At 40.1% G+C, this 21697-nt stretch overlaps 1 protein-coding gene across 1 annotated transcript; it reads left to right on the top strand.

Moving 5' to 3' along the window:
- Positions 1–2846: 2846 nt before the first annotated feature.
- Positions 2847–21517, top strand: si:ch211-225h24.2 (uncharacterized protein LOC564539 homolog). Its single transcript, XM_044049035.1, has 4 exons — positions 2847–3326; positions 9535–9591; positions 17977–18092; positions 19090–21517. Exons 1-4 carry the CDS (start codon positions 3240–3242, stop codon positions 19508–19510), a joined length of 681 nt encoding a protein of 226 aa, XP_043904970.1. The 5' UTR covers positions 2847–3239; the 3' UTR covers positions 19511–21517.
- The last annotated feature ends 180 nt before the right edge of the window (positions 21518–21697 follow it).

The raw sequence follows: 21697 nt of genomic DNA, 5'->3' as shown, positions 1-21697 counted from the left end.
CGACCGGTTGGGGTGAAAGGAAAAATGGGGGGTAGTGGAGAGGTGGGGGACAGAAAATGGGGGGAGAGAAAGGACAAGAGGGAGAGACAGAAGAGAGAGAGGGAGACCAGCAGCAGATACACAACAACTGTATCAGGTTACAAGTTTATACAGTTACTGATATCGACTTTTTAATTTACAAAATAATAATAATGGTGACGATGAGCGTAGCCTCGGAAACTGGATCTTGATCCTTCAACCTGCATGATGAGAATACGGAGAGAGAGAGAGAGAGAGGGAAGGAAGGAAGGACACAAACTAGGGAGAGAAAGAGACAAGGTTAATGACATATAAAAAGTCATAATCAAATGCTGAGTGTGAGAGAGTGAATGTGCGTGTACCACCGGAAAATCCCCCAGCAGTTTAGTTCTATAGCAGCATAACTAAGAGATGGTTTAGGTTTCCCTGAACCAGCTCTAACTATAAGCTTTATCAAAAAGGAAAGTTTTAAGTTTAACTTTAAATACAGAGAGAGTGTCCGCCTCCCGAACTATCATTGGAAGCTGGTTCCACAGGAGAGGAGCCTGGTAGCTAAAGGCTCTGCCTCCCATTCTACTCTTACAGACTCTGGGAACCACAAGTAAACCTGTATTTTGTGACCTAAGTGGTCTATTAGGATGATAGGGTAAGACTAGGTCTTTCAGGTATGAAGGGGCCTGACCATTAAGTGCTTTGTACGTGAGGAGGAGGATTTTAAATTGAATTCTAAACTGTATGGGTTGTGGCGCAAAGGAGACTGATGGTATCAGGTGCAAATAATCAAATTTCCCTACTTGTTGGATGGAAATGAAAGGTGTGATGTTAAAGAGTCAGTGACATCTAATGGTGAGACAGCAAACTAACAAAAACAAAGGGCTCACCCATCTCAACAACCTGAAGAGTGAGATGTGACTAGATGATTTAAAGAACCTGAAAGAGTGAGATGAGATTATGTGAAATAGAAATTAAATACAGAAGACAGCTCATTCACTACATAACTTCACAGTTTTTTCACCAGGCCTGATTTATGTGTCAAATTTGGTGTGTTTTCAAAGCATCCTAAGCCAAATAGTTAGAGAAATCTGTTTAAAAACAACTGTTTCCTTGTACCTTAGATACCAGGCTCTGATGGCCCCGACTCCCCTGGTGCTCAAGCCCAGAAAAGCCAAGGTTGACCTATAGACACTGGCTTCCTTTGACTGTAAATAACCACCGTAGAGATACTGTGGGAATGCATGTCTCAGAAACGGGTCTGAAATGAGCAGTTGACCCACTGATGACCTTCGGTGTCAATGGTCACTGACCTGCCTGTAGGCGGGTGATGGGACATCCACTAACAACCCACTCATGGCTCGTGTCAGCTGGCACTGATGAAGAGTTGACACCAGTGAAACACAAGAAATCATGAGAACTGCACACACAAACACACACAAAACAACAATACAATCCGAAACAGATTATTCTGGGATGTTGTATGTGCCATAAAACCAACAACTGTTTCCAATATGGGCCTGACACGCTGCTTTCTTTTTTGATGATGATTGCAGCTGCCATGGTGAAATGATTGCATTGTTAAATCCAGATTTCACAGAGAGAGAGATCAACATTTCATAACACACTGTGCCACTGAAAACACAACAGGCTGATTTTATCCAGTTATCTACACAAAAGATACAAAAACATGTGTGCGTGTGTGGTTTTTCCTCTAAGTATCTGCATCTATAGCTTACTGTATACAATGTAGACATTTAAATGGGGATTTAAGGGTCTTTGAATCAGGTGAGTGGTTTTAACTGGAGCTAAACTGTGACTTTTTTAAGAGGCCAGTCCACCAGCATAATATGGTGTTTGTTTCCCCCTGATATCAGAGACAGAGAGGGGGAGGGCCTATCAGTTGACTTTAAATCTTTAGGTACAGGACAAAACAGTATTTTAATCTATACATCAGCTTCTGTCTGTAGTAAATGGGACATCAGCCACTGGAAGATATAAGATTAACACACACATACACACACACACACACAAAAACCCTTCTCTTAAACATTTGACAAGAAAAAACCTGATTCTGTAGATTTATCTCATATTATTTGGTTTATTTTCAGGTTCAGGCGATACAAATCAAGCCCTTTAACCAGAACAGCACATCTTAGTACTTCCACATATTGTCTGAACTGTGCTGAATTTAAAAATAAATCAAACAGACCAAGCTGCTTGTGTACTTGTACTGGGAGCTCCTACTTGTTATTGTTCTGTACTTCTTAAGCCAAGAATATGTCTCCTAATCTTTTGAGAATGCATAAGTTTTTTTTATTATTTTCTGTAACCTTTCAGTTTGTATTTTTCTTTAAATGAACTGCTTGCATACAGTTTGACATTAGTGAAACACATTTCTCATTGAAAGCAGCCAATCTGTTGTTTAAGGGCTTATTTTGTCACTTTTCAAACAGGTTTACTTTTACTCGAGTACAATTTATAATGAATATACAATTTTGTTTATACTGGTTATTTGACATAGTCCTATATATACTATTATATACAGTACAGAACGTTATATTAAAGTAATTGTGAACAGTATTGTGTACTACTTGAAAGTGAGTGTACAGATGAATGTTTTTACGAAATCTGACAAAATTTAAATATGCACTTTATTATAACAGATTATGTTTGTCTTCATTAATGACATATTATAATACAGTACATACTATAGCAGGATAGAACAAACTAGCCTGACACTTAGGCTCTTGTTTTTAATCATTTATTTTACTTATTGGCCACTGACAATGTGAAAATCGTATTTATTTTGTCATAGACGAGAAAGATCCTCGTTGTGCTTCCATGGCAACAAAAAACTCCACGGGCTGACTGAGCCGGAGGAGTACTAAAGTGAGGGGGATGTGGGAGGAGCGACGCTGTGAAGTCCAGGTGGTCGAGTCTGTCTGCGTAAAAACGCACCAAACACACGCCGAACACTTACGAAACGAGTAGTGAGACAAGGCGACATTTAAAGAAAAAGTCACACAGCGCCCTGACAATTCGAACATTGACTGAGCAGTTTTCAGAAGAAGACTCCTGCATTCAGCCTCAGCGCTGCGTCGCCGCCGCCGACGCGACATCTCCAGAGGGAAAACCGACTGAAAAGAAGTGACCGAAGAGTCAGGGCTAAACTTCTGACCCAACTCACTCTCCTTTTGAAGAGAATTGTTTCAGCGAGCAGAGAAGATATGTTTAAGAAAAGCAAGAATAAAGTGCTGGTGGATTATGCGTCAGAGGAAGACGACATGTCCTGGCACCATCATCACTCCTACAAGGTAACAATGAGACGGATGAGAGGGAAACGGCAACAGAAGCACGGCTATATATGTATATACATATATATATATATATATATATATATATATATATATATATATATATATACATATCTGTGTGTGTGTGTGTGTGTGTGTGTTTTAAGGTTAAAATGATAATATATAACTCTATGTGAGATTTGTGCATAAGAAAAACCCCCAACATTTTACTACTTTTACTAGATTTAAAAGAGTTAATTTAGAAAAAAAAGCGAAACTTGAGTACATTGTTAGATCAGTACTTAATAATTATTAGTCGGAGCCCTAGTGTCATAATGATGAAATGTCATAATGATTCCTACACCTGTTTGGATTGTTGTTCAGTCATGTATGAAGTACCTAAAAGTGATACTTGATAAGTATCTTACCAGAAAATGACTTTGGTTGAAGTTGAAGTCACCTGTTTGTTTATAATATTACTCAAGTAAAAGTCTTAAAGTATATGGCATTTACTCTACGTATGTATCAAAAGTAGTTTTCTGATGTAAAATGTACTTCTACTACTAAGTTTTAGAAGTAAAAGTATATAAAATAAAGAGCTCATCCTAAAGAGGTTGAGGGAATTAACAGCACAGGAAAACTTTACAACAATTTGTCACTTATTTTAAGACAGTAAACAAAAATGCATACAATTCTAAAAATAATTAATTGAAAGTATAATAACTAAACAAACAAACAATACACAAACTCTTGTTGTGTTTGTGTTCGTATTTGTCTTTGTTTTCACAATAGTTGACAATCTGTGTCACTTGAAACTTTGGAAGACAGACATACATCAAAATTCACACACACACACACACACACACACACACGGAGTGTTAATGTGCAGAACCAGGTGAGCAGGAGCAGAGTAGAGTATTTGTGAGGTCTCTGTATCAGCACTTTCAAGCAGCTGGGTTCTGTCAAGGTGTTGGGGGTGTCCAACACACACACGCACACATACAGACACACACTGGTTTGTTCAGATATTCTTCTTAGGACACTGCATTTTGGCGCCCTAAACACAGCAAATACTGATAATTCACACACCGGACACTTGGGCAGTGAATGATGAGGACAGGTGAATTGGCGTTAATTAAGGTGAGAAAGTCAAAGCGTTTGTGACCTTTGACCCATTCTGACTGATACATTATGTGTTTACATATTTTATTTTGTCAGCACTTTAATTTGTTAAGGTTTGCCTTTAATGAAAAACAGTTCATGTGAGATTTGTGCATAAGAAAAAAACCCAACATTTTACTACTTTTACTAGATTTAAAAGAGTTAATTTAGAAAAAAAAGCGACTTTTTTTTTACTTAAATTTGAGTACATTGTTAGATCAGTACTTAATAATTATTAGTCGGAGCCCTAGTGTGCAGTTAACTAATATTTAAAAGCCTTTTGTGGCTACATAAGTAGACAATAACACATGCTGTAGTACTTGAATCTGTAATAAAATAATGAATCACAAAGAAGAAGTTGTAAAATGTTTCCTTCAACATTCACTGGGTGTTTAAATATGTCCTACATACTGTAATAGTCACGTGGGAAGATCCTCCCAGCACTTATTCATCTGTTGTTGTGATAACGTCAAAAATCTGTGACCCTCGGCTGGATTTTATTTACTGTTCTTAACTTCCACCCTGGGAACCAGCATATGTGGTCCTCACCTCTGAAGAGCTGCGCTAGGATCAGTTTCTGACTCTGTTCCCAACTCTGCTCAGCGTGACCGCTTGTGTTGATAGGGTCCGATTTGAGAAAAGAGCAGGGACTTGTCAGAAATCCTGGGAAAGTCTCGGCCCGCCATCGCAGTAAAGAACATCCAGGGGTCAGGGGTGGGATCATAAAACGTCGTAAACACACTTTACCCAGCAGTGGTACAGGATGAAGCCAGGGTATAAAGTAAGGATATCACAGTCTGGACAGACAGGCTTTTCCTTCTCCCTATTCAAATTGCTTTCACTAAACTGTCTGGTCTTCCTGATGCAGAGCGACAGAGAGATAACTGGCAGCATTTTTCATCATCATGGTTTCAAACTGATTTAGTCTATTTTTTAATGTTGTAGAGACCCTAATGTCATCAGAGCCATCAAGTTATTCATGTTGACCTTTGACCTAGTGTCCCATTACACAACATTTCTGTCATTTTTGCAGAATGGCTACTTAAGAAATAAGTTTGCATTTGGTTTTTGTTTTTCTGTGAAAGCAGTAAAGGACCAATGTGTCGGATTTAGTGGCCTCTAGGTGTTAAGTTGTATATTGCGGCCACCTGGTTACATTTTGGTTAGCTATCCCAGTGCTTATGAATCTATGGTGATTTTAAAAGTGCAAAAAGCACTTAGCATATGAATTGTCCATTGTGGGATACTGTACAAACAAGGGAATACAACATGACAGACTCTGTTTATAATATAAGAAAATGCAACAATTCTTCATTTCTAGTCATTAACACACTATCATAACTGTTTTTCTGTCCACATGCCATACACAGCCACATCTTTCTTATCTTAAGGCCACAACTATTTTGTTTTGTCTGTCACTTGCACAAAGTAGTAGTCCTGTCTTATAACACTTAATCAAAATGTTAGATAAATCTGTAGTCATAGCAAGAAACTGTATATCTCCTTCTTTTACGCTGTGCTGACTCAGTGTAACCTCTAACTGTACATTAGAGACTAACAGGCAGACACACACAAGGATAAAAGGTTTTATACATTGACGGATCAGCCGTAAAAAAGGGAGGAGGTAATGCTGAGGTTTTTCCTCCCTCAAAGCTCAGGGAGCAACAGCAGACCCAGTGTCTCACTCTCTCTGATGACGTCCAGCGAGCTGTGAGTCTGTGCAAGTACCTGTTTGTCCAAGGCTTAAGCAGTAACACGCCTGAATACTGCGGTAATGCCACTGACAGGGTCCACTTTGTGAAGTGGGATCATGGAAAGATACAGATGAAGGTCAGAGCACTTCAGACGGCCTCACGTCTCAGTCGGGATAATAACACCGGGATCATCTGCTGAGGAGGATCAGGTCAACGTTTCCTCAAAACATTTCGCCACTTTTATGTCTATACTCTAAGCTGAGTGTGAAGAGATTAGGTGTAGTCATTACCTTCAGAAAATAGTGCTATTCAGGCCTTAAAACATCTTTTCTAACTATATTTTACTTTGTACTATCCTGCCATAGTATATACTGTATTATAATATGTCATTAATGAAGGCACACATATAATAAAGTGCATATTTCAGTTTAAATTGTGTAAAGATTTTAAAGATTTCGTAAAAACATTCATCTGTACACTCACTTTCAATCTCTACCCAAGCACACCAGAAAACCATTGGTCGTTCTGTACCAGATTTTGCAACACCGTTGGGCTTTGGAGATGCCTTGTGTGTTTTCCTAATAGTTAACAGTTAACAAAAAAAATCATAGACATAAAAACAGAAGTAGTTTTTTTGTTGCAAAGGGAAACCTCCAGATTTGCAATCTGCAACCAGGGACCTGTTGGATTGTACTAGTTGTGTTTACCCATATATGTACTGTGCTTTATCTTCTGTTTTCCTCTAAATAGGAACAGGATTTACAAAAATAGACATTATGTGTAGACCTGAAACTAGTGACTGAGACCATTACCTCCTCAGCAAAGTGTTTATTATATGTATACAGCAGGTGATAATTCAGTGTTTAGGAGCATTCATTCATTCATGTATTCATTGTCTACCACTTTATCCTCCACATGAGGGTTGCCAGTCCATCACAGAGACGAACAACCATTCACTCTCACATTCACAGCTACAGTCAATTTTTGGGGTTTGGATGATACCACTTTTTTTGTGTCTTTTGTGATTCCAATCCCATAGTCAATTTAGAGGGTCCATTGAACCTCTGTATGATTTTGGACTGTGGGAAAACCTGGAGAGAACTCCACACAGAAAAGCCCTCGGTCAGATCAAGATCTTATTGGAGTCAGAATAATAGGAGGTGTCTCTCCTTACATCCCCAACATCGGCGTGTGAATGGAGACCAGGATTTGGGTTAAACTAAGCTCACCACCTACAGGCTGTACAGCCTCACATGTATCATACTGTCAAGAAGGGTGTTATATTTCCTCGGCTGACTCTGTGTCTCTCAAGTCAAGTGTTTGTATTATCCCAATTCCACACGTCACTTGTTGTGGAGACTGAGACACTGTGGTGTGGGCTTGTTGTTGGTGTGTGAGCGCACTCATTTAAATCGCTGACCATTGGGGCTTTGTTATATAAATTCACTGCGCGTCTTTATTGCCATGGTAATCTGGCAAGAAGTAATCGACTAGACTTTTTTTTTGAAAAGCAACACTGCTAAAATTGACACACCTGCCTCAGAGGAGTAAAGAGAGACAGCAGGCGGTTGTGAGTGTGTGTGAGTGTGTGTGTGTGTGTGTGTGTGTTGTGAGAGAGAATTGCTCCCTGAGGGGTGAAAGCAGAACTCTTGCTTTCTCTTGTTAGCAGCATATTTTTCAGAAACACTACACTCTCTCCCCCTGATAAACCCCCCCACCCCTCCGCCAGTTTTTACTCTCTTTCCCAACTTGTTAATGCTTTCATGCTCTCGAACAGTAATCAACAATCACTACAGCATGTGTGAGTGTGGCTTTGATCGGCTCAGGTTGTTGGAGACCCTGTGGACTTTGCACAGACATGTCCATCCGTTATTTCTCCTCTTCCTCCTCCTCCTCTGTCTGTCTCTCTCGTGGAGTTGTAAGATGTTGGAAGTTCATACGGCTTTGATCATTTTTTTACAGGAATTCTGGCTCCACTTCACTAATCTCAGGCTCAGCTGCACGTCTGATGACTTGTCGCTGCCCTTTTTCTAATGATTTAATTGACTTTTTTTCCATCCTGTGGAGCGAGTCCAAATCAGGTCTGATGATTACTGGCAGACAACAGCGGCTGTGAAGATGAAAACATGAGACATGACATCTGAGGAATTCCAGTGTATGGCCAAAATGAATCTTTGGAAATCTGAACATGTGACACCTACTGCATCTTTCTCTTACTTTTTCCCCTTAAAAAGGTTTTTTTGTGGAGTTTTACCTCACTCGATGTGAGGATCTAGGGACAGAAAGGAATACTTCCCCTATTCTAGTAATACAATGCTAAATGCAAATCGTTGAAGTATTCCTTCAATTGCTGTATAGACCATAAAGCCCTTAGAGGCAAATTGTGTTAAAAAATTGAATTGAAAATTGAATTGAATTGGAGACTGTGAATGTGTACCTAATCAAAAATCAAGTATTTTTCCTGGTTTGTGTTTAGATAATAGTACAGAATTCATTTAAACGATGCCGCATTAGGGGTTATATTCTAAAAAATAACAAACTTTATTTTTTCACTGTGTTCACCTTGGGAAGTTGGGACATTAATTCAAGGCAGTCGACTGCACCGTCATTTGTCCCTTATTTAGAGGAGTTATTAGAAAAACAAGTACACAAAAATAGGAAAAAAATAAATATTTGCAAAAAAATGTATCCATGTACAAGAAAGTAAAGAACAGTTCTCCAATAACCCTTAACATAAGCGACAAACAAAAACCCACAGCTGAGCTTGCAAATGCAGGTGCTACTTTCTCGATAACCAACCATACAATCCTCCATGAGGCTCTTATAGCAGCCGCTTTTAAACCCTGTGTGTTTTCTTTATTAGTTGCTTTTACTAGCTTTTTTTGTATTGTTGTATTAGCTGATTTCTGAGCAGGATTGTATTTTAATTCAGGCCCATGAATCTTTTGAAAGTGAAGCTGAAACTTCATCAACTTCAGTTGTTGACTTTAAGATGTGGAACTTTAAATATCTGTAACTCAAATATTGTGCAAAGGAAATAAAAGAGCCGGTACTGAAACACAATGGAACCAAAATAACTCTGTCCATGCACCTAAATATTACTGTTAAAGCAACAGGTCAAGGATTTTTCTTCTCTCTCTTTTGTTTGCGTGTTTCCCTCCCACCTCACCCGTCCGTCCCTCCTTCCATCCATCCTTCCATCCTTCCATCCAAACATAGTGTGTTTGTGTTAGAGCTCTAAAAAGGTTTCCCTTTTACAGGAAAGCCTGCACACACTCGACACTCACACATCTTTGCTGTGGAGCGCGGATGGTGTGTGTTTGTGTTGGGAGGTTGCTATTTGTGTTAACTCACTGCTTGTGTGTCTCTCTCAGGACAAAGATATAGAAGGAGAGGAAGAGGAGGAGGAAGCTGTCACTGGTGTATCAAAGGTAAACAGCACAACGTCACAGACTTAAACACACACACACTCACTCATGTGCTCCCAAACTATACTCACTTTACCACTGACAGTGGTGACTCCCTAAAGATACGCACTCACCCAACACACACTCTTATCTTCTGGCACACTGACCAAACGCCGCGTGCGCACTCACATTATCTCGCTTTTATGACGTCACACTTATTTTTGTGTCAACCTGAACGTTTCAGTCCTTACATATGCTTCACATATGCTTATGGACGTGTTTCTTCGTGTCACATGGTCAGTGTCTCACAGTGCAGATGAGGGGCAGGAGGGGCAGAGGACAGCTGCAGTGTTTATCTATAAACACGTACACCAGCCTCCAGCTATCATCGACCGCTTTATCCTCAAGCTTATCACAGGAAAATCATTCTGTTTGTTGATATGACTCACACGTGTATGTGTGTGTCCCTGCTTTGGAGTGAGGTCATTTTATTTATGTCAGGATCATTCTCATGTTTTATATTTGTAGTTTTGACCATCATTGCTGTCTGTAGTATCATCATACATATGTATTGCATTGCTATGGGGTAGGAATTAGCATTCAGATGATTTTCCATATGGCAAACAAAGCACCTAATATTAGCTTGGTGATGCATTATCTTTGCCAGGAAAGACTTGGCAAAGCAGTTTTGATAAAATACTGCCTGATAAGAATGTAGCCAAAATAAGAGAGTTCATTTAAATGAAGTAGAGATAGTGTCATTTTATGTTTCTGATAGATGTCAACCAAAACCTACGTGCATTATAAAGAGGAACAGTTAATAATAATTCTGTATAGTTTTCACTACCTTATAATGACATTCTGACTTTTCATCTTATTTGATTATTGCTACACACAAAGTACATAGCACCAGTTTACACACTGTTTAAGCCCAATCAAAGTAAAACATTAGTTTTAAGTGAGTTTGTACTTTCAAGTTTGCCTAAAGGTCTATTGTATAACATTTCGATGAAATGATTTCTATCTAAAACAATCTAAAAACAATTACACATTTTTATTTGAGTGTATAATTCCCTAAATGTATGAATCGTTTTCATTAATAACCATATATTTAATGAACAAACTAAACACCTTTTGAGTTTTAATGAAAACTGAAGGCTCCTACGTACTTGGAAGGGAAGGGTGAGGTGAGAGATATTCAGCTGCAATATGCAATGTCACCAACAGGTGTTGCTAAATCCTACACACTGTACATTTAGAATAGAATGCCTTTATTGTCATTATACAAGTTGTACAACGAGATTTACTTGACTTCACCTTGAAAGTGCATACAGCTAACAACGAAGAACAATAACAACAACAACAACAACAACCAGTGTATGGGTCAAGGACATTAAAAAGAAAAAGTGACCCTAGTTAACGTGAGGTGGGTTTTCAGTTGCAGCGTACTACATTAAAGGATATACAGCCATCATTCTTATTGCACAATATGAAATAGCAGGTCTGTATCAGGGTTTAAATATAAAAAGTGCATTTCTATGAGACGTGACCCATAGCAGGGTATAAAAAATAATAAATAAGACTATTTCCACAGTGTGAAGTGTATTTTTTTTTTTTTAACAGTATATGAAATATAGAAATATAAATATCACAGTGTGAGATATGATTTTAGCAGCATATAGAATATAAATATCACAGAGTGAAATGTAATTTTGCAGTATATAAAAATAGAAATATAAACATTTACACAGTATGAAAGTGATTTTAGCAGGGTACCATTTAAAAATACAGATATTGCACAGTTGGAATGTAATTTAAGCAGGATAAAAATCTGTATATACAATATAAGTAGTGCACAGTATATAAGTATTGCATAGTGTGGAGTAAATTATTAAATAAATAAGCATTTCAGCATGAAATGTAGAGTATTGCACATGCCAGAATGTGTGAGAGTATGTGGTAGAGGTAGGATGGTCAGTGCATGTCCATGTTCAGTGTGGTTATGGCTCTGGGGAAGAAGCTGTCCTTAAGTCTATTTGTCCGAGCTCGGACACACCTGTAGCGTCTGCCAGAGGGCAGCATGTCGAACAGATGAAAGCCGGGGTGGGAACTGTCCTTAACAATGTTCCTCGCTCTGTTCAGGCAGCGAGAGTGGTAAATGTCCTTTAGGGAGGGGAGAGTGCAGCCGATGATCCTCTGTGCTGCGTTGATGACTCTCTGAAGACCCTTCCTGTCTGCTTCAGTGCAGCTGGCGTACCACACTGTGATGCAGTACAGCAGCAGGCTCTCTATGGAAGAGCGGTAGAAGTTCACCAGCAGCTTCTCATCCAGGTTGTTTTTCCTGAGCACTCTCAGGAAGTGCAGGCGTTGTTGGGCCTTCTTGGTGATCTCCGTGATGTTCGGGGTCCAGGAGAGGTCAGCCGAGATGACGGTGCCCAGGAACTTGAAGGTCTGGACCCTCTCTACACAGACACCGTTGATGTAGAGGGGAGCTGGGTCTGCGCGGTGCCTCCTGAAGTCGATGACGATTTCCTTTGTCTTTGTGGCATTCAGTGCCAGGTTGTTCGCTGAACACCACGTTGTCAACTTTAGGATCTCATCCCTGTAAGCAGACTCATCTCCCCCTGAGATTAGTCCAACCACAGTGGTGTCGTCTGCAAACTTGACGATGGTGTTGCCAAGGTGGGTTGGGCTACAGTCATGGGTGTAGAGGGAGTACAGTAGTGGGCTCAGCACACACCCCTGTGGAGAGCCGGTGCTGAGTGTGCGGGTGGAGGAGATGTGGTTACCAAGTTTAACAGTCTGTGGACGGTTCGTGAGGAAGTCTTTTATCCATGAACAGGTGTGTGGGTGGAGGCCTAAATCCACAAGTTTACTGACCAGAATGTCCGGGATGATTGTGTTGAAGGCTGAGCTGTAATCGATGAAGAGTAGCCTCACATAGCTCCCCTGGTGTTCCAGGTGGCTCAGCGCAGTGTGGAGAGCTATGGCTATGGCATCCTCCGTGGATCTGTTTGCTCTATAAGCAAACTGATGTGGATCGAAGGTCTGAGGAAGGCTGTCTTTGATGTGGTGAAGAACCAGCCTCTCAAAGCACTTCATGATGACCGGTGTTAGGGCGACTGGGCGGTAGTCGTTGAGGCTGTCTGTGGATGATTTCTTTGGCACGGGGATGATTGTAGCTGTCTTCAGGCAGGATGGGATGGTGGCTTGAGACAGGGAACGGTTGAAGATGCAGGTGAAAACTTGTGAGAGCTGGTCTGCACAGGCTTTGAGCACCTTCCCTGGTATCCCGTCCGGGCCAGCTGCCTTCCTTGGGTTTACTGCTCTTAGCACCCGTCTCACTTCAGAATCCTGTACAGTCAGTGTGACGGTGCTGGGTGCTGGTGGCTGCGGAGGTGGTGAGGCTGTATGGGGCTCAGTTTTCTCAAATCTTGCGAAGAAGCAGTTCAGCTCCTCTGCCAGCGAGGCGTCTGGGTTCCCAGGTGTGATGTTACAGCCCCTGAAGTTTGTGATATGCTGTATGCCTTGCCACACCTGTCGCGGGTTGTTATCAGAGAGGTGGTCCTCTATCCTCTTCTTGTAGGCCGACTTAGCATCCTTGATTCCTCTCTTCAGGTCTGCTCTGGAGGCACTGTACAGTTCCCTGTCACCTGACTTGAAGGCAGCGTCACGCTTCCTGAGCAGCATTCGGACCTGGCTGGTCATCCAGGGTTTCTGGTTGGGAAAAACCCTGATGCTCTTTTCCACAGTGACGTTCCCAATGCAGTACCTGATGTATGACAGTACTGCTTCTGTGTGCTCTGCCAGGTCCTGGTGTTCAAATACCTCCCACTGAGTGTTCGCATAACAGTCCTGTAGCTGAGAGAGTGCATCGTCCGGCCAGGTTGTAACAGTCTTACCTAAACCTAAAACAGCTCACTGTTGATTTAAAACTCAACACAGATAATAAGTAGAGTATCGAAGAGAACATCTTATAGTTGCATATAGGGCTGGATAATGAAATGAAATGTTATCAAAATGAATTACCATTACCATTTTAGATTCAATATTGTCCTGACCTACAGACTGAAGAAAACATCTTTGTGTCACACAAAACGTAGTAATAATTTTAAATATGTTAATGACGATAAATATGTAAAAAATACCATTATCTCTCATATTACCCACAATAGTCGGACGATCCCTGTGAACGTAGCATTTGTTAATAACACTTTTATTATTTGGGTAATTTTATCTAAAACAGCAGCTTGGGAAAAAGATTATGTGCTGCTTGTCGTTGTTCCTGAGAGAAACAATATGTTTTAAGACTTGATCTTTGCTGACAATTAAAGGTGTGGTCACGTCTGAACTCTTCTAAGTGTGAACCTGAAACACTGAACTCATGCTGCCGTCTTATCGCATGTATAGCCACTGTAGGTTATTTCACGGGGACACATTCCATGAACTGCTCTGTTTGTGAGGAATTTGGGACGGCTGGGCTGGAGAAGGGAAGGAAATGCAGCATTCCTTCGAGGAGCTGGGCCTTATGGATGTGAACAATGACCGTGGAAGAAAAACAAGTCTGAAAATAGCCACTGCTCTGACACTGTGAAGAGGCTACGACTCGTCCACTCTTGGTGGTTTTATGGTCGCATTAGTGCACATAGAGTGGAGATCAGCTGTAGCTGTAAGAGGCTGATTCACTTTACATATACAACGACTGTTATCAAGCAGTATATTCAAAGTATTTTTTATTAAACCCTAAAAGATATCAGCAGAGCCATAATGTGACTCATTTCTATGCCAGTGGTCACACTGGTGCAGTATAGCTGTCATTTTTCAATGAAATGACTTATTAGATATTTAATGCAACACATTGTATCTCAGCTACAAATTCAACCATGAGTTGTTGTTGAAGGAATATTTGTGGAAACATTTTGGAGAGTGACACGACTCAGACAATGAGTTTCTCCCTGAAATGTCTGACTATTATGCAAATCGCCTGCCAAAGGAAAACATTCGCTGCTTCCTGTTGCTGAATAATGAGGCTTTGCTGCTCTCACTGGTCTGAGAGGTTGTCATTGAAAGTGTTTCAAATGTGTAAATTACTAAGAGTAATGTCTACTTTATTGCTTGAGCGTATTTAAAAACAACCAGGGTTTGACCAAAGTGCTGTACAAAGTAAAAGGCAAAACAACAAGGTATAAGACATAAAACAATAAAGAATGTGAAAGTAAAAATGTAAAGCAGTTAAACAATCTAGGTAGAAGTGTCTGGGTTGACTATTCTCATCCTGAAGTGAAGGCCAAGGAGAAGAGGTGGGTCTTTAAAAGTGATTTAGATTGCAGATTTAATAGCAATGGCTAAATCCTTCCATAGTTTTGGGACAGATACAGAAATGGCCCCATGTTTTTAGTCAGGTTTTATAACACATATAAAAGCAACCTGTTGTTAGACCTCAAATTATTCCATCCATCTATATGTTAAGAGCTGAGGGATTGAAGAGGCATTTTCTTGAGTTGTAAATAGTAGAATTATTATTCCATGTTTTTGACTGAAGACTAGAGGGAAGTAAGTATCTAAGTGATATATTTTATTGTAGCTAAGAGTCCAGTGGCAGAGTTTGAGTTTGGCAAAAAGGCATTTTTTCAGTCTGTCCCTTCAACCTCGAACCCTTTACAACAGGATCTAAAGTTGTCCGGTTTGATTCCACAGGGACACTTCAAACCGTCTTTAAGGGCATTTGAAAAAATCTCTGCTCCACTTGTCACATTGATTTTACTGTATTTCCATCTGTCCGTGACTAATTGTTGTTTGTTATGTTGTATGTTTATCTGACACAGGTCTCTCGTGGGAATAAGACCTTGTGCACTTTATTCAGAATAAAAATAAAATGTCTATTATTCACGACTCATACGGTATTTGGAATAAAAAGAAATGCCTCTTTAATCCGTCAGCTCTTAACTCAGACATATGGATGGAAGAATTTGGCCCAACAGGAGCTCTATTGTTCTGTCAAGCGTGGATATGAAGGTGAAGCTCCTGCACACCGCCCAGTCTCAATGAGAGCTGCTTGGTTCACCTACTTTCTGGCTAAGGAGAGATTACTGGGCATTGAGCTGTTTTGGATCTCGAGGCGTGCAGGTTAATGCTGAGGTGAATGGTGAATGGGCCATTCAGGCCCCTCTTTATGTGCACACATGCATGGAGCACATAATACCAAGCTGGAATTTAGAAACGCACACAATCTCTCTTTGGCATCTCTGTTTTTCTGAAAGTACATGACGGGATAAAAATGGCTCAGATGAAGTTTTGTGAATGTAATAGAGAGTCAACAGAAAACTGGCAGCGTTCTTGTCCACAGGCATGTTCGTCGTGATGGGAGGTGAGCAGTGGAGGAGGATTTGTTTTTTCATTTTATCAGCTCAGTGCCTGTCTCCTCGTGAACTACCACCGTAAGAGGAAGCGAAATTTTAACAAATCCGGTAAATGTCAAATAGTTTGGATATGACACGACGAGGTCGTCAGCGAGACCTTGAGAATATTTTCATGTGTGTGATAAATGAAACAAAGAGTTTGTGCATCCTGTGTACCTATAGGACAAACTGTTATGATCCTGTTCCTGTTTGGTCTGAAAGCGACTACTTTCATGTGCAGCACTGTGTTTACTTGTTGTCCTGAACACAGGTCTTAGAATAGAGCACCTTCACGCTTGGTAAAATATACAGTGGAAACAAAAGAGCAAGGGATGTCTGGGTCAAAGGTGTTCATCTAATAAAGCTAATAAAGCTGATAATCCTGACAATACCTCGATGACTACAGAGCAAAGACAGGAATGGACGTTAAGTAAGAGTTACTGCTTTGACCTTGACAGTTGCTTATAAGAATTCTTTTCTGACAGTGAGAGAAACGGAGCCAGAAGTCCGTTTCATAATCACTGTGAAAGGAGATTTGTGCTCACTGGGAGGAGGAATTTTGATGTGATGGGGGAGTCCAGTGGAGTTTTAGAGGGAGTGGAGGGTCTTCCGCTGGAATGTGCCAAACTTTACTGACCAGCCAGTGCCGTTCAAGCCCTCTGTTCCCTGTGCTGTTGTGCAAAGTCACACCTCACGAGAGCTCGATTTCAGTTCAATCCGCACAGATTACAATGCATTTCAGTTTTTGTTGCATTACCACCATGCTCTGGTGTGTGAGGTCTCAGGATTTCCTGACTGACACAGGAACATCCAATCAAGATATTGCTCAGCTCATAACTGCAATACAAAAAAGTATTTTCTACCAGCCCCACTTTTTATATCTTTATATGTTAGGGTTGAATGATTTGAATAAATATATAAGTGCAATTATTTTGTCTGTTGTTGTCTTCGAGACAACTCACTACACAAGTACACTTTACTCTGTATTTCAAGCTACTTTTCTAGTCTCGATGAGCTGCTTTACACTACAGTTTTGCCATTCGCACATCTTTCATACCCATTCACACGCTGCAACATGGGGTTAAGTATCTTGCTCAAGGACACATACAGGAGCAGAGCCAGGAATTGAACCCATAACCTTCTGTTTGAAAGACATCCCATCCTACCACTGATCTACCATGGCCCAATCCTAACTCTTCACTTTCTTTTTTTAATACTTTTACTTCTAAAACTTTAAAAGAAAATGACTTTAATACTGAAGTACAGTTAAGTACAGTTAATATTACTTTTACTTAAGTAATATTATAAAAAGTGATTTCTACCAAAGTCATTTTCTGGTAAGATACTCACTGTACTTTTACACAAGTATCTCTTTGAGGCACTGGCTCCACAGAATCAAAATCAAGAAGTGTGGAGGGATCAACTCCATATTAAAGTCCTGTATATGTATGTCTTATATGTTGGTGTGATGACGTTTCATCACTGTTTTTCCGTCTTGACCAAAATACACTGGCACATGTCGGCCTACTTGGAAGCAAAACCCAGAACCATACAGACTTATTGAGTCCTCCTCATTGTTTGGAGAAAATAAAAAAAATAAAAAAGGAACCCACTTTGGAATAAATAAAAATGTGACAGGATGGACAGGAATCTGTCAAGCGTATGAATACTTTTGTCCGTAGAGTGTTTTTTTTTTTTTTATCGCACATCTCTCATATCCATTCATGCAAGCAATTTTGGATTAAGTGTCTTGCCCATTAACCCATTATCTTCCGGTTGAAAAGCTACCCACTCTACCACTGATCCACAGCTGCCTCAATAAGGTATTGAGGAAGTTCACCTTGATACTAACACGACACTAACTTCTTGAGAAGCTGGCCTTACAAAACGATTATCTTTAGGGAAAGTAGACATCAAAGATTACAATCAAACACGCACCGAGTGATGTGAGTTATTTCAAGTCTGCTGAAATACAAAGTCAAATTGTCTCTTGTCTGCTGGTTTCTGTCAGGAGGCCAAGGTGAAAAAGATCATGTCCAAGAAGGAGAGGAAGGAAAAGAAGATGCTCTCCTCCAAAGACGACGAGCACTTTCTGTTGACCGGAGTGAAACTGGCCGACCGCAGAGGGTGAGGTTTCACACATAGAATATGTATGGGATTATTATAACCGATGCTTCAATTCCGCTTTATGGTTCCTAAATTGAACATGTATTTATTTATCTGCTCGTAAATCTGCTAAATTGTTTACTGTAGCTGTCAAACAAAACTAAAATTAAAAATATTAAATTGCAGCACTCATACTTCTAAAAAGTACAGCACTTGAATGTTGATGTGTTCCCAAAGTTTCTCATCCAGTGGACATGTTCAAGGCAATTCAATCAGAAGCTAAGTGTTTTAACATCCCTTATTATCCCTGCAATTCAAACTAAGCCTCAAAATGTCTGTCTGGACTTTTTTTTTGCTTATTCTAACCATAAAAGGGACAGCGGAAGTCCTGCAAGTGCTTTTTCCCCATTTCTCCAGAATAACGTTCAATATCTGGCAGCTATTCACAATTTACTGCATGTTAAAATAGTGTATTAACTGTTAAAAGTCGACTTGCAACTTCTCAGCTTTCAGAAACAGTAGGAATTTACCCAATAGCACAAACCGTCGCGTAATTACGGTAATGCAAAGTGCGCTTGCGCAAACGTGTCGTCTGCGATACGCTCTGTGTTAATCTGCGTTAAAAGGGTTCATCCTTAAAGGTATTGATGTGACTGTGATCTGCTAATGAACTGTATGTCAGCCCTGCCCAAGAGTGGTCAAGTGTGCCCAGCACAAACATTTACAAAAACAGGCTGGAAATAATGGAGTCATGTCCAACCACTTGTATTTGTTTATATGAAAGGCAGAGCTGCGTTAGCCTGCAGTTATGAATTCACAGAGCCCTCAGGGAAGAATGAATCACCATGCTGTGACAAACAAAGGAGACTTCCTATAGAAACTATATGGGGAATGTCCCTCTGGTGTCTGATGCCACTTATCACTCCTGTTTTTAAAAGAACTGCTTAATACCTTTTTAATGTATGCTAAAATGTTTGTGTGGTTGGCAGCAGCTTTATCATTTTCTTTTTCTTTAAAGGTCTCACAAGAAAATCAAAGATGATGAGAAGGATAAGGACAAGAAAGACAAACCAGAGAAGGGCCTCTGTTTCTGGGAGAGCGTCTCCATGACTATGAGGCAGATATCACCCTCCAAAAAACTGGAGAAGATGGAGGGATGGGAGCCGCCTCAGCTGGACAACTTAAACGAGTCGGTGACCGATGAAGGCCCAGAGGACAAGAGTGCCAAAGAGGACTCACAGGAGTCTCCCCCCGAGTCTTTAGGCCTTCCACTGGAATTGGCCTCCTGGGGAGGACAGGGTGCAGAGGAGGACTCTTCCCGTTACGCGAACCTTTCAGACTCCACTGATTCGGTCACGTGGACAGCCCGCGCCAAAGTCAAGCTGGCCGGCATCAGCAGGATGAGCAGAGGGATCGTGTCGGACATGGCGTTTAAATAGTGGCTGTTTAACGTCTGACGCCCTCGTCTGTGCACCGTCAGTAACGGGGACGAAAGCCTGAAGCAGACGTCTGCTTGTTTTCATGGTCCAGTTTTTGAAAGCAGTGTTATTGCCAACTCTGATGAGCTGCTGTACTGTTGTTATGTTCTGAAACACAAAGGCCACAAAGTTTGTCCTTGAAGAAAAACATAATGTCAGTTTATAAACTGGCAGGACTGCGGCTTTTCAATCACTGGCCTAAATTGTAAATACAAACAAATGAAAGCCTTAAACTACTGCACCGTTTTCACTCTGGTAGCCACTGGTCTGGCTTATATATATATATATATATATATATGTTTGATTGACAATTGATTTTTGTGTACTTTTGTGGCTGTTAGATTATTAATATTAGACAATATGTGAAGAATACACACAAAAATATCTACTTAACAGGAGAATGGCTTTCAGTTTATATCTATGCAATTACAAATGTCTTAGTTGAAGCCTTAATCTATGCATCGAGAGTGTGATTATGAAAGTCTTCATCATCTGGCATCTGCCCTACCAGTGTGTATGAATCAGGGGTTTGCAACACTCCCTCTACCTTTGAAAAAACAAAGACTATGTCTATTTTCATTTAATTTTCATGATTTCTTTCAAAGTGAACACTTCTTTTTTTTAGCGATAGAGGCGATAAATGAAAGTGGTTTAACGTGTTGTCCACTAAAATATGCGTCGAATCCCATGTCTGTGTCCCACGACATATTTAAAACCTCCCAAAAGCGACAAACTTGTCCGGTTTTCAAAACAGCCATGTCCACATTAAGATTCCTGTCCATCCTGTCACATTTATATTTATTCCAAAGTGGGTTCCTTTTTTATTTTTTTTAATTTTCTCCAAACAATGAGGAGGACTCAATAAGTCTACATGGTTCTAGGTTTTGCTTCCAAGTAGGCCGACATGTGCCAGTGTATTTTGGTCAAGACGGAAAAACAGTGATGAAACGTCATCAGTTTTATTTTTGTGGTTCTTAAATGTCATAAATGCAACAAACTGTAGTTCTTTTGTATATAGTTATACAACTTTATACATGATGTCATCTTCATTTCATGGGGCAAGTTTTGCAGTTCCAGATTGAATTTATTTGGGTGGACAAGGAACAAAAAAACCCGGCTTTTTTAATACTAAAGGTTGCAGACCCCTGGTATAAAATTGTGTGTGTGTGCGTGTGTGAGTTACAGGAAAAAAATGTCAGAGACACTGTGACAGAGTTGTAGAATTTATGAGTGAATCACTGTTGGGATTGTTGAGATTTAGAGTCCTGCTGTTGTATGAGAAGTATATGGTGGCAACGTTCCATGTTTCATGTCATATTAGTTACAATAATTCATCCAAGTATGATATTTTGACGCAACAGATACAATAAATATGTTGTTCCACGGAATCACATGAACACACAGTGTCATAGACTTGATACTTTCTGAATACTTTCTGTGCAGTGCCTTGTGTCCATAGAATGACGTCACATGTTTGCTGTAAATCTAAATTAGGCTGGATCATCATTTGAGCACAGAGCTGTTGTGTACATACACAGTGCATCACAACGCCCGAACAGGACAGAGAAGTTTGCCTAACGTGTAGCCTTACACTCTACACTCACGAGTTGGTTACATAATTATCATAAGCTTGACCACCAGGGGGTGCTGCCATGTTACTATGCAGTTGGTTGAGAAAATAAACAGGAGTTCCATTTGCACAATGATTCTAATTTTTTTTTTTTTCAGTGAACACATTTTTGAAAATTCATGCCGTTTGTTTGTTTGTCTCTTCATTTTTTTTTAATTACATTTTGCTGAATTTGTTTGATATTAAAGTCTGCAGCCATCGCAGCAGAAATTGAATTCAGATTATGTAAGTCCGCTTCAGAGGATTCATCATGCTATTTTGTATTTATTCACTAAAGGGTTGAGTCACATTGTTTCAGAGCGGAATTTCAAATAAAATGTTTCAAAGTTTGGAGTACATACTGTGCTTGACTCGACCGTTACTTTCATAATCCACACAGAAGAGACACAGTCGTTAAACAGAAGACATTTAGCGGCAGCCAAAATATTACGTTTATACCATTTGTTAATCTTTCCTTTCGATGTCTCAAGTATTAGAAAAAAAACTGGAGCCACAAAAGAACTACAAACAGAAAAACT

The sequence above is a fragment of the Solea senegalensis genome, linkage group LG17 (genome assembly GCF_019176455.1).
Source record: "Solea senegalensis isolate Sse05_10M linkage group LG17, IFAPA_SoseM_1, whole genome shotgun sequence".
Lineage (NCBI taxonomy): Eukaryota > Metazoa > Chordata > Actinopteri > Pleuronectiformes > Soleidae > Solea > Solea senegalensis.
Note: the sequence above shows the minus strand (reverse complement) of the source record. Positions and strands in the feature narration are given on the sequence as shown.

Excerpts from the sequence above, each read along its gene's own strand:
- si:ch211-225h24.2 (XM_044049035.1), top strand. The coding sequence starts at position 3,240 with ATGTTTAAGAAAAGCAAGAATAAAGTGCTGGTGGATTATGCGTCAGAG. Across the intron at positions 9,592-17,976 it reads CTGTCACTGGTGTATCAAAG|GAGGCCAAGGTGAAAAAGAT; the intron begins GTAAACAGCACA and ends GGTTTCTGTCAG. Across the intron at positions 18,093-19,089 it reads AAACTGGCCGACCGCAGAGG|GTCTCACAAGAAAATCAAAG; the intron begins GTGAGGTTTCAC and ends TTTTCTTTAAAG.